The 12,419-nt window shown below is 45.3% G+C and overlaps 1 protein-coding gene across 6 annotated transcripts in view; it reads right to left on the bottom strand.

Moving 5' to 3' along the window:
* Positions 1–12,419, bottom strand: part of Arid1b (AT-rich interaction domain 1B) — a 356,893-nt gene that overhangs the window by 303,712 nt on the left and 40,762 nt on the right. For all 6 annotated transcript variants that reach the window (XM_075950348.1, XM_075950347.1, XM_075950338.1 and 3 more), the window contains exon 2: positions 6,916–7,110. In XM_075950348.1, the coding sequence (XP_075806463.1) occupies positions 6,916–7,101 (186 nt within the window). In that variant the 5' untranslated portion in view covers positions 7,102–7,110. The remainder of the gene's footprint in view (positions 1–6,915; positions 7,111–12,419) is intronic.

Below are 12,419 nucleotides of genomic sequence, written 5' to 3'. Positions count from 1 at the left end.
TCAAAGGTAAAAGGCAGGCCAGGAAATCTGGTAGTCAACCCCCTTAAATATAGAGATAAGCACAGTGGGGTGGGATCCAGGGCTTTCCATCATCACAAACAGGTTAATTAATTGGCAAGGACTATGTTGTCCCAGTTATGGTTTCTGGGTCAATTCCAGTCCTTTAGGGTGGGGTGACTTTCTGACTTATTGCTATCAAAAGTGCTCTAATGCTCACGGCAGCTGCCCACAGTGGCTGGGCCACTGCGGTCATAGGACATAAGCACAGGCATCTCCAGCAGTCAGTCCTCAGGGCACCAAATTGACTTCAGAGATCCCAACCTCTGAAGAGTCGGAGAAACACCCAAACTAATATGACACTTGCTCTCTTTTAGTTTATCTTGTGGGGTTTTTGTTGTTTTATTTTTCAGAGAACAGTGGACAAATGTGGTTGACTGATTTCATTGACAACAACTGTTAGCCTTAGTGCTAAAATTTTTACATAAATATATTACTGTTTTTTGAGTGACAAGTGAGAAATTTATTTAAAACATATTAAAGTGATTCTAAAACCATTTGAAATAATCACTTATGATTTTCATACATTAAAAGTAAAACTACGGGGCTAGAGACACAGTTCAGTAGTTCAGATCACCGAATGCTCTTCCAGAGGACCTAAGTTCAATTCCTAGCATGCACGTGGCTACTCACAACTACCTGATACTACTCCAGGAGATCTGATACCCTCACACAGACATATATGCAGGCAAAACACCAATGCACATAAAATAAAAATAAATCATTAAAAAGCTTGCACTTACACCAGAAAAAAAGAATTTAAAAAAACATAAAACAAAACTATAACAGAAAATTTGACAGGTATTTGGGGTTGGAGTCTCTATATGTGCATTCCACAGGAGAAATCATATATGAAAGAAGATAGTATAAACACTGGAGGACAGAGGCTATTCTGCCTCTAGAACAATATAAATGCTCCATGAAAAACAAATGCCAATGTGGCTTTCCAAACCAAAGATGAAAGCAGCTCACATTTCTCATTAAATTTCCAATAGCTGGGCGATGGTGCCGCATGCCTTTAATCCCAGCACTCAGGAGGCAGAAGCAGGCAATCTCTGTGAGTTCAAGGCCAGCCTGGAGTTCCAGTACAGGCTCCAAAGCTACAGAGAAGTCCTGTCTCGGGAGGAAAAAACTCCAAGAATCATCTCATCCTGTCTTACTTGTATAAAAAGGTAAAGATTTGAAGGTCTACACGGAGCTCACAGCGTGCTCTTCTAATACCAGTTTAGTGACAATGTCACACTGCTTCAAAGGTGTTTCAATCTAACTACAATGTAAGAAGCTAGTGTTCCAGAAATTTACATTTACTCTATCTATAAATTCTCTCAGAAATATTTTCTTGGTAAGAAACTCCATCAACAAGGAACTCTAGCACCAATCCTGGTGGCGTCTGCTATCTATCCTCATGGATGCAGGTGTGTGATCTGTAAGAGTCTTGTTGACAAACTGTAAATACATGCATGTTCACTGCGAAAGACCTGAAGCAGCCAGACAGACAAAGTCAATGAAAGGCCATTATTTATACAAATGTTCAACAGCTGAGAAATGCGAGCATCTCAGGTACAAAGCAAAGCTGCTTGCCTCCAGTCTCTGGGCACACAGGACAACCAACAAAAATGCTATGGACCACACAGCCAATAAATCCCACAGCACTTTATAGCTGTAACAGCAAAACACCTGCCTTCATCTTATTTAGTTAGGGGTTTTAGTTAGGGGGTATGTATGTATATAACAGAAAATATATTTAGCATATGGGATACATTACGTGAAAATGCCACTGCCCCACAAACGTTCCATAAGCAAGTGTGTGAGCATGCATGCAGGGATGTCTGTAGGCGCCTATGAAGTCACCCAAAACTCCAAGAGTCTAAGTGTAAACACACGGGGCACCTACTCCTCATTGCCCCACGTCAAGCTTCCTCCTTCATCCAATCACACTCCTCAAAAGAAGGAGACCTGAGCGTTCTTAGACGAGACTAAAAACATGCCTTTTCACACTCAGGATGCAGGGAGAGAACCAGTAACAAGTATTTCACATCAAAATACAACAACAAAAAGCCCTACGGGAATGTTGTCTGACGCAGTCTTTGCTCCATGAAGCCTCCCTTTCACAGTAACTGTTCAAATTCTATCAAAATATGACTTTCAAGTAAATGTAAAAAAAAAATTTCTACACTACACCAAAAATATAGTAACAGAGGTAAGAATCCTGGAAACTGCTCAGCTGCCTGAATAGTCACAAAGAAAAGATTCATTTTCACCCAACAATTGCAATGTTTGTCTCCTTTTTAGAAACATCTACTGCCAAAATAAGCATGTGCACTCCGAGATGCGATCTGGCTGCGAAGATGGCCCCAGAGAGAAATGCTTCTGTTCCGAAATAAACATCTTACTCCGAACACGCAGTGGAGGAGATCCGGCCAGATAGCAGAGATGGTAAACAAACACAGACTAGAACGTCCGCTTCATCTGAAGTCATCCTCAAAGGAATCTGCTCTTAATTTAGTTTCCATCTCAGTATAAACTGGTATGCTCCGGTACAACACCCTAACGAAATTACTAACTTCTACTGAATTTGGCCACTTTCAAAGCAATGATCATGTCCCGTGCTTTACTCTAAATGTAAAGGTCTTCAAAAAACAACACTTTGTAAAAACTAAAGAAAGTTGGGTTTTCTCATAAAAACACTCACATGCGGAGTGTGATGGCACAGGCTTTAATCAGAGCACTGGGGAGACTGAGAGAGGGGAATCACTGGGTTCCAGCCTGGCTCACCTGTTTGAGAGAAAGACACTGTCTAAGAAAAAGGAAGAAGGGAGGGAGGGAAGGAGGGAGGGAGGGACTAAGCTAAAAACAGGCATCTCTAATTCCTTCCATTTCCCCAGCTGTATAATGACCAGGCCTCCTGCTCCCGAATGGAGCATGGTAAGGATACTAACCCATTGGCTCCCAAACCTGGGAGAGAGCCTCTAAAGGTATCTGAAATCTACGCACACAAACAAACAGCAGCTTCTCTGGTCTACGATCTTTCACTGCTACTTATTTTGTATAAAACTCTCTAGGGTGAGCAGGTAAAGACCGCGTTAATGAGCAAAGAAGCCAAAAGAACGAAGCCAAGCTTTGCGCATGCATACCCCTGATCCAGCCAAGAACGCCCTTGCTGCTTCTATAGGCAAAAAAGCAAACTGAAAACCCAGTCAACGTGTGGCAAGCCACACCTTTGTGTGGCTCTGTACTAGAGGAAGTCAACAGTATGCTTCTGCTAATCACCAGGTCTGCTCCAGGAGCCTGGAGGCAGAACATTCTCCACAGAGCAGAGAAAATTCATTCCCCCTCAACTCAATAAAAACCCAAACAGACGAGCTTTTAGGGCTGTGCAAAGCTGACCTGTTTGGGCATGCATCTGCCTGGTGACGTGGGAGAGCAAAGACTGAAGACCACAAATTCAGTTCCAGTCCATAAAGACTAAAGTAGCGCGCTATTATCACACCATGCTTCAATAAGTCAGTCATGGATACATTTCAAATCTAAAACTACCATGACACAAATCAAGACCATCATGTTTAATGCTAGTATCAAACGCTCGGTGGCCACTCCCTCCCACTGAGAGACACAAAACAAGCAGAGACGCTGTGGACGTGAAATCCCATCCGAGTACTACGGTTCTAGTGGGACACACATTTAAAATTCCTATCACAGGAGCAGAACACCAGCCAAGAATCAAACTGTGACCCCTGAGCCAAAGGCAACTTACCACTCAGCTGGTAAGTGGGCAACTCAATTTACAAAGCTGAATTCCTGCATTTTAATTCTCTGCAGAAATACATGAGCAATGCTAAATGAACTGGATGCAGCTCATTAGAGGTTCACAAACCAAACACAGGAAACTGGACGGCAGCCAAAGCAAAGCCATGCCTAGGTGGCGATGTCCACTCAATGAACACTCAACGTCATAATTATCTTCCAACCTTTTCTCTGAAGAACATTAGTCCTGTACTTATGCTCCATCACAATGCTGAGCCGATTACACTGATCCTAAGAAAAGACGATAGGACCAGCATAGCAGCTAGTGCCTGAACCTTACTGCGTATATGTTTATAATTTCTAGATCTCGGAGGGGGGGAAAAAAAGACTAAAGCCCAGTACAGTGACACATAGTGTGTGTGCACATGAACTACCAGCTATTTCTCAAAACCACTACTAATTACTCCGTTTCAAACTATTAAAAACTGTTCCCTGGATTTGGTATTACAAATGCCTTATGAACCTCAGTTAAGTGAGTGCTGCGAGCATCTGTGAAGCCCTGAGATCAATCCCCAGCACTGGGGGGAGGAAGGGGGAATCAGTATCTGAAGCTATGTCTCCTTTACAATGTTAACAAACATTCAAACAGAAATCTATCCCCAGTTATTTTCTGAAATTTCAAAATGAGGGAAAGCAGTCTTATAAATGAGCGAGGGGGTGAAATTTGGCAGACAGAGCCCTAATCATGATTAACTTGTTACGAAAGCTTGAGATCTTCCACAGCGGGGCTATTCGCTGTCTCACCTAACTTACTATCTTCATTATCAAAAAGATCCGAGCACCTGAATTGGACATTCCTTTTTGGTTAGCAGAAAACACCCAAACTAAAATTTCAATTAAAAGTGTGCTGAGGGCAGGAGAGATGATTCAAGGGGCAAGGATGCTTGCCAAAAGCCTGAACTGAGTTCAACTGCTGGGCCCCACCCCACGTGGTGGAAGGACAGAAGCAACTCCTTCTGTCCTTTGACCTCCGCACACATGCTGTGACTTACACTAATTAGTAATGTTTTTTTAAAAAATCACACAAGTCAGGCAGTGGTGGCAAACAACTTTAATCCCAGCACTCAGGAGGCAGAAGCAGGTGGATCTCTGTGAGTTCAAGACCAGCTGGTCTACAGAGCTAGTTCCAGGACAGCCAAGGCTACACAGAGAAATCCTTTCTCAAAAAGTCAAAAAAATAAAGGGAAGAAGGAATGAATGAATTAATGAATAAATAAATATCACACAGAAAGCATTTGCTACAATACTTGATGGATAAGCAGCAATTTGTTCAAGTAAATCGAAGAGTTACCAGATTTCAAAGTCATGTAGAGATCATGGGGTTACATAAAACCAAAAAGGCAAGAAAACTGAGACTGTACTTCAGTGCGGACCTACTTTTACCCCACACACTGGAGGAAGAGAATAATGTAAAGAGATTTCCTTGGTAACCATTCTTCACAGACTTTCTGTATTTGGCTCTCACTCTGGCTCAACAAACTAGGCCAATGTCTAAAACTAGCAAGACTTGAACTCAGAAGAGAGATGAGTCTGCAGCTCCCCCAGGAATGCCTTCCCAACCTGGCATCAAGGAAACGGGCTGGGAACCAAGAGCGCTAACATCCCAAGGCTTCAGCCCCTGCTTTCACTGCCTCTCTGCCTCTCTCCTTCCGCAGCAGACAGAACTGTTCACCCATCAGATGGACTGCAAGTGCCACGAGGCCTTCAGCTTCCTGCTGCACAGGGCTCCTTCCTTCACAGAGAGGAAGTAGACTAAAAACACAAAGGTTCTTGGTTGGGGTTGGCAGCCGAGAGTCACTTTCTTATCTATCAATTATCTCCCCACCCCACCCCCACAATTAGAAGCGTCAACTCTGGAGAACGTAAAGCCTGGCAGAAGAAAGGGTAACCTGGGGTAACAAGAGGCAAAGGGTAACCTGGGGTAACAGAAAGCAAGCTGATTCCTGCACTCAGAGTTGTTCTTTGACAGTGTGGAGCTATGTGCAATGTAAGGAACCACACGAGGACTGAAGGGCTGACCTAATTCCATCTTTCCTTTACCTGCAAGATGAGGACAGACAACACCCGGCTACAGAACAGGGCCTCAGGAGCAAGCAGTGTGCAGCTCAACATCACATAAAATGTAGTCAACGGCTCTTCACACCACTTTCTAGAGAACAAGCTCTGGCCGACTTGTTTCCTCACGGAAGAGTTTCGGCGAAATGCGAAGAAGAAACTCCTGGGAGGAAGGTCTGTTAATGGCTGCCATGGCTTAAGAGGCAGCAGTACAGGACCGCCCCAGTTCAGAGGCAGTAAAATCATTTCCCCCACTGCCAGGCACAGCCTTTCTGGCGCTCCCGGTCACTAAGCACTCTGACAAGCCTGAATCTAATTGTGTCCTTTGCAAGGCCTGTGTCTCCTCAGGCCGGCTGAACAAGCAAACTCTAAGACCCTGGGACCATGAGCTGATGCCGCTAGCTGAGCAGCCATGTATGGTTAACGACACTTGATTCTGAAAGGGAGAAAAAGATGGGGACTTTTGTTTAAGAAAAAGAAAGGCTTCTCCTATCCAAGACACCTAACCAAATTCACAAATGATATCAGAAGCCTTTTCTAAACACACCACAGAAATGGTCTAAGAGAAGAAACTTTCGGGAAACTTACGCTGATGCTAGCCCAGGCTGGTGGCAACATCTGTAATCCCACCATTGGGAGACCAAGCTTGAGGACAGCCTGGGCTAACACAATCAGACTAACTCACAGTCCCGCATCTGAGGAGTTAGCCTCAGAAATGTGCGGAAGTCAAGGTCACCCACCGAGAGCAGCAAGACCACAGTCTACCAAGCAGGAACTTTGTCTACTTTGTTGCAAGAACAATTTGCATTTTATAAAAGAAAAAAACACACTGAAAATGGTCAATTTCATTGCAATTTCAACTTTCCGTCTTCAACAAAGAAAAAAGGGGATAACACAGAACACCCCCAAATTCTCTCAATACTAGTAACACAGAAATCAAAAAGGAAAAAAAAAAGCTATCACTACAACAGGTGAAGGAAGAGAGAAGCTGGTACCAACCTGCTGCTGTGGGTACTGCATGCCTCCCAGGGCCCCTGGAGCCCGGCCCTGCATGCTGAGGGGGTACCGCTGTGCACCTGGGGGACCATAGGAGCCTCCTGGGTATGGACTGCTCTGCTGTGGCTGGGAATGGGGGTGAGTACCCATCCCATACAACTGGGGCCTCTTCATCACCATTGGATCCATTGGACTGCCCTGTAAGGAAATAAAGAAGAGAGTTTATTAGCTATTACTTAGAACAAATGCAGACTCTGAATCTTAATACATACATAAAACACAACCATCTAAATCTTGAGATTAAAGACCACAACTCCAAAAAATACTAATCTAGAACATTAAAGGAAAGAGACATTTTCTTAAACTAACTTTCAGAAAGGATTTTAAAATAAAGAAGATCTAGAATCAATTATACAGAGAGAAATTATACATCTAAGCACCTAGAATCCTAAAAAGCACAGATAATGTGATTACCAAGAAGGATAAAGATGAGTGACTGGCAGCACTTTTGATTCAAAGTATCATAGCGACGACATTTTAGACCTGAAATCTACAGAGCCTGAGGGAGCCTAGTGCCAAAATATTCGCTGAAGTAAAAAGAAAAATTTTAGATAATGCAAAATGTTTTCAGATAAACATTTCCAGAGATAATGAGTGTGTAGCAATAGACCCAGACTGGGAATCACAAGCTAGTAAACACCTTAGCAAAAACACTAGTTCAAAGCTAACTCTGAATTTATTTTTGGTCTGGTGAGTCAGTCCTTGGGCCTCAGGGCCAAGGCCAGAGAAGCAGGAGCAGAAGTCAAGCAGGGCCTTCCCAACATGGGCTATCAGAGAAGCAGGACTGCAAGGGAAGACATCGCCTGAGGCCACCTGGCCCACAGCACTCTCAAGCAGATCCTTCTCCCCAAACCTACTGTGTGCCAGGCTCCCACACAAGCTGGTGAGCACTCTCAGGAGGAGCTGTGGACTAACTGTGGAGCCAGGCTCAGGGGGGAAGTGCAAACAGAACTCCAACTTCAGAAGCGAAGCTTCCTGCTGTGTCTGAGGAGGATAAGGAAGCTACTGGTATGTGTGATGCAGGACACTGAAGATTTGCTGCAGAAGGCGGAGGCCAGAGCGTGAGCCAAAGCCTGACAGGTCATCTCAGGCTGCCTCTTCCCATGACCCTCTGGGTGCTTTTATAGAAGGCTGTCACCAGAGACACCTGTCAGGACTGTCCTCTCAGGAAGTGGCTGAAAGCCGGGCCAGCTGCCATACTGGGCAGGTGAGATAGAGGTTCTGTGATGGACAGGCAGCAGCGATGAGACTTCAGACACACACACACACACACACACACACACACACACACACACACACACACGAAGACCCAGAATCTACGAAGTGATGGACAGGCAGCAGCGATGAGACTTCAGACACACACACACACACAAAGACTCAGAGTCTATGAAGTGATGGAAGGTGGGTGGTAAGACACAGATTAAGTAAGGAATATGCAATGGAGGACAGACTGGGCACCAACAGTGATGTTGGCACGAAAGGTGATGCTTCCAGGGGCACAAAGTAAATGTTCAATAAGCACAGGGTGAGTTAGCAAGTAAAGCCCATTCACTTTATCCAGGGAGAATGGCCAATGAGGCACAGGATGGGGAATGTAAGGGCAGTTGGGCATCGTTTGAGACTACATTAACAAGACCCTGTTTTGAAAGGCAATATGGGAGGGAAAAGAGGAACAGAGAGGATGATGGGTGAAAAAAATAAATTGAGAGCAATACTATTTTGGCAAAGGGGGGAGGGGGGGCATGGACCACAAAGAAACCAAGTGTCTGAAACAGCAGTTAGAATTCAGAGAGCATGTTGTCACCGAAGAGAAGGCAATCTCATGGAGCGACAAAGCAGGCCTGCCACCCGAGCCCAGCAGGCCACACAGTAAAGGTGAAGGCCTGGAGGAATATTGGCTAGAGCAGGTACCTGCTGAGCTCTGCAGAGACAGTGTCGCCAGCTGAGCTGAGGCACAAGGGTGAAGGGGAAAGAGAAAGATGAGCAGCAAGCAGTGAGCCCCACAACCCACAGCTGAGGAAGGAGAGAATGGCCAGCTTCCCCTCCCTCCATGTCCCACCACAAGACTGCAGGTGGTCATTTCTCCTGGGAGCGAAATGACCCAGGGGAAGTCATCTGGGGAGGGATTGTTTTTGTGACTTGATGACAGCTGTGTGCTCAGGCTGTGATGATTTTAGCGGTAAGGATGTGCACTCCACACTCGCAGGGGAACAGGAATGAGCAGCCATGACGATGGTGGAGAAGAGGGAGGGGGGGAATCATGATCCTAGTACATATAGGGATATGGGGATGCAGGAATAGAGATCAGGGATGCCTGAATGCAGGGATACAGAGATCAGGGATGCCTGGATGCAGGGATACAGAGATCAAGGATGCCTGGATGCAGGGATACAGAGATCAGGGATGCCTGGATGCAGGGATACAGAGATCAAGGATGCGTGGATGCAGGGATACAGAGATCAGGGATGCCTGGATGCAGGGATACAGGGATGCAGAGGTGCAGGGATCAGGGATGTAAGAATCAGGGGTGCAGGAATGCAGGGATACAGGGATCAGGGATGCAAGCAGCTGACACATTGCCTCAGTGGTACGAGAAGAGAAAGGAACTATGGGAAACACCTGGCCTCACCTAGAGGCCCCCTCCCTGCCCCCCAGGAACAGCTCTGTGGGTGCAGATCCTACATGGACAGACACTGTGTGGAGCACAGAGGAAATGGGGTCATACCACCTAAGAAAATTCACAAGTTTGGGGATCTAAAGTCTATTACTTTCACCAACCAAGAACACTGAACCTAAAATAACTGGAAATGAACAAGAGCATATGGTTTCATTCAATCAGTACACTCCTCTTCCATAGCCCTGGCCTGCCTCACAGACACACATGCTAGCATGCCTGTGGCAACAGCAAAATCTAGAACTAAGCATTTCCTCTGACTATTTACATTACAGTGTATGCTTGTGAAAGCAGGGTGTAATTTTTCTCCAGATTTTCTTTCCAACGATAAAGCAAGATTTTCTTTGGCAGTGTGAAAAATCAAGGTTGAGCCGGTAATTTCAAAACCAGCGAGGGAACAGCGGCCCACAGAGAGGCTGCACACATTCCCAATCAGGTCAGAGAGCTATCAGCACGGCTCTGCAGCAGCCCTCACTCAGGCATCACTCAGGCAGCACGAGCACGGGGCTTCTACTCTCCTCACTCTACACAACGCCCAACCTAAACTGCGTAAGGACAGCACAAGGTCTAACTCTGTAGGAAGTACAGATGCCTGCACGGGGCACTACCACAGTGCAGCGCTTGCCTTAGCCGTGATGAAACTGTTTCATAATATCTGTCTCAGCAACTCAGTCCAATTCAAGATGCAGCTAATTTGCACTCAAGTCAAAAATGTTAGCTTAACCCTGAGACTCCTGAAAATCAAGGACGTGAATGCAGCTCCTCTCCGCCTCCAAGGCATGGCTCGCTCACGGGACTATGAAGCGCGTACCTACTCACATAACACATATTATCTAATTCTATCCTTCTCTCCTTACATCCTATTATTAGGCACTCATCCACAATCCAAATTCATCCCCTGTGAACCTGCTGATGTGAACATTAAAACATGCAGAGAAGGATCTCAGCTCCTCACTACGAGAACTTCAATCAAAACCAAAACTTTTCCTGAAAAGCTAAAGTCTAGGTTAGGCCTTGTGTGCACATAGACCCTTAAATAATTTTGTTTGTTATCGTTCGTTCTGTTGGAATACTCTTCGAGTATGACCATCTTCATTTCTCACACAGAAGGTATGCTGTTCCAGGCACCATCCACAGTCATCGGTCCTCAAGCACCTCGCTGGGTGGGGTTTTCCTCTCCAGGCAGTATCCCACAATGCTTCACCTGAGTGTCAACCCCACAAGACATCCATTGCCGGACTGGATTTTAGTACTTGCCGTGATCTTCCCCCTCTCCCTCCAGGACACACACACTTGATTTGCCTGGTCTCTCCTGGGGGCCTAATGTCTTCCAACAGGCTCTGTTGTCCCATCCTGGGAGGAACAGCCTGAGGACGAGTACGGCAGAGTTTTTAAGCATGGTGTCCAGACTCTAAGCCCACTGGTAACCAGTCCAGCTATATTCTGGCTTCCGAAAGCTGACCTGGGAATTCCCTTTTGTAAATTGCCCAAGCCGAAAGATAGCAGCTCGTGTATCTCCAGCATAATTTAGAGCGCCATTCAGAGTCACCTTATCAGAATATGCCTAGTACATATTTATAGTAAAGATACCTATGTAACGTAACTTTATCCCGGAATATCAAATTAAGGGCCTAATTTACTAAAGGTTTTGCTATGATTTTCTTAGCCCAGTTCCCTAAACCACAAATTGGATAAAGATATTTGCAAAACCCCCAGAAAGAACCATCACAGGTCAACCCACAACTGTCTACACATCTAGCTACTACAAGAGCTCACAGAAAGGAAAGGCCTCTCTCTTCTCACTGATGGGAAGTAGTCTCCTGCTGGTAATATTCCAATCACCTACAGAGCTGACAAAAGTAACCAAGCCCAGTATGAATAAGTGTATGAACAAACAGGTATAAAAAGTATAAATGGACGCTAGCAAGAGAGCTAGCGGGTGAAGTTCTTATCAACAACCTGAGTGGGACCCCTAGGATCCCCATAATAGAAGGAGGCAACCGACTTCTGCTGCTATGGGATATCTTTTTGTACACTATGAAGATGTGTCTTTGCCAAGGCGCCTTCTGACTGGTTTAATAAAGAGCTGAACGGCCAATAACTAAGCAGGAGAGAATAGGTGGGACTTCCGGGGAGAGAGAGGAAATGGGGATAAATTTGCTGTAGCAGGGAGACACTAAAGAAGTTGGACATACAGTACAGAGGAGAGGTAAACCACATGGCAGAAACCAGATTAATAAAAACAAATTAAATTATAAGAGCTAGTTGGGGGAAAGTCCAAGCTAAAGGCCAAGCTTTCATAATAATAAGTCTCCATGTCATTATTGCTGAGCTAAGGGCCTAACGACAAAGCAGACTATATGTGCAAGCTGTCCACTGGCCTCTATGCTCTACGACGTGTGTGCACAGACTATATGTGCAAGCTGTCCACTGGCCTCTATGCTCTACGACGTGTATGCACAGACTATATGTGCAAGCTGTCCACTGGCCTCTATGCTCTACGACGTGTATGCACAGACTATATGTGCAAGCTGTCCACTGGCCTCTATGCTCTACGACGTGTGTGCACAGGTGCAAGCACACACGCACACAAAATTAGGAAGAGCTACCAAGTGCCTGTCATCCTGCAACCTAAAAGTTCAAAGAAAAATGGAACCAATCAAACTAAACCACAATCACAAAAGCTATGCGCAAACCTTACTATACCAGCACAGTGGGATGTGTGAAAGTGGGAAGATGGAAGACACACAAAATAGGAAAAGTTCTCCACTGT

The sequence above is a fragment of the Microtus pennsylvanicus genome, chromosome 1, assembly GCF_037038515.1.
Source record: "Microtus pennsylvanicus isolate mMicPen1 chromosome 1, mMicPen1.hap1, whole genome shotgun sequence".
In the NCBI taxonomy this organism is placed as follows: domain Eukaryota; kingdom Metazoa; phylum Chordata; class Mammalia; order Rodentia; family Cricetidae; genus Microtus; species Microtus pennsylvanicus.
Note: the sequence above shows the minus strand (reverse complement) of the source record. Positions and strands in the feature narration are given on the sequence as shown.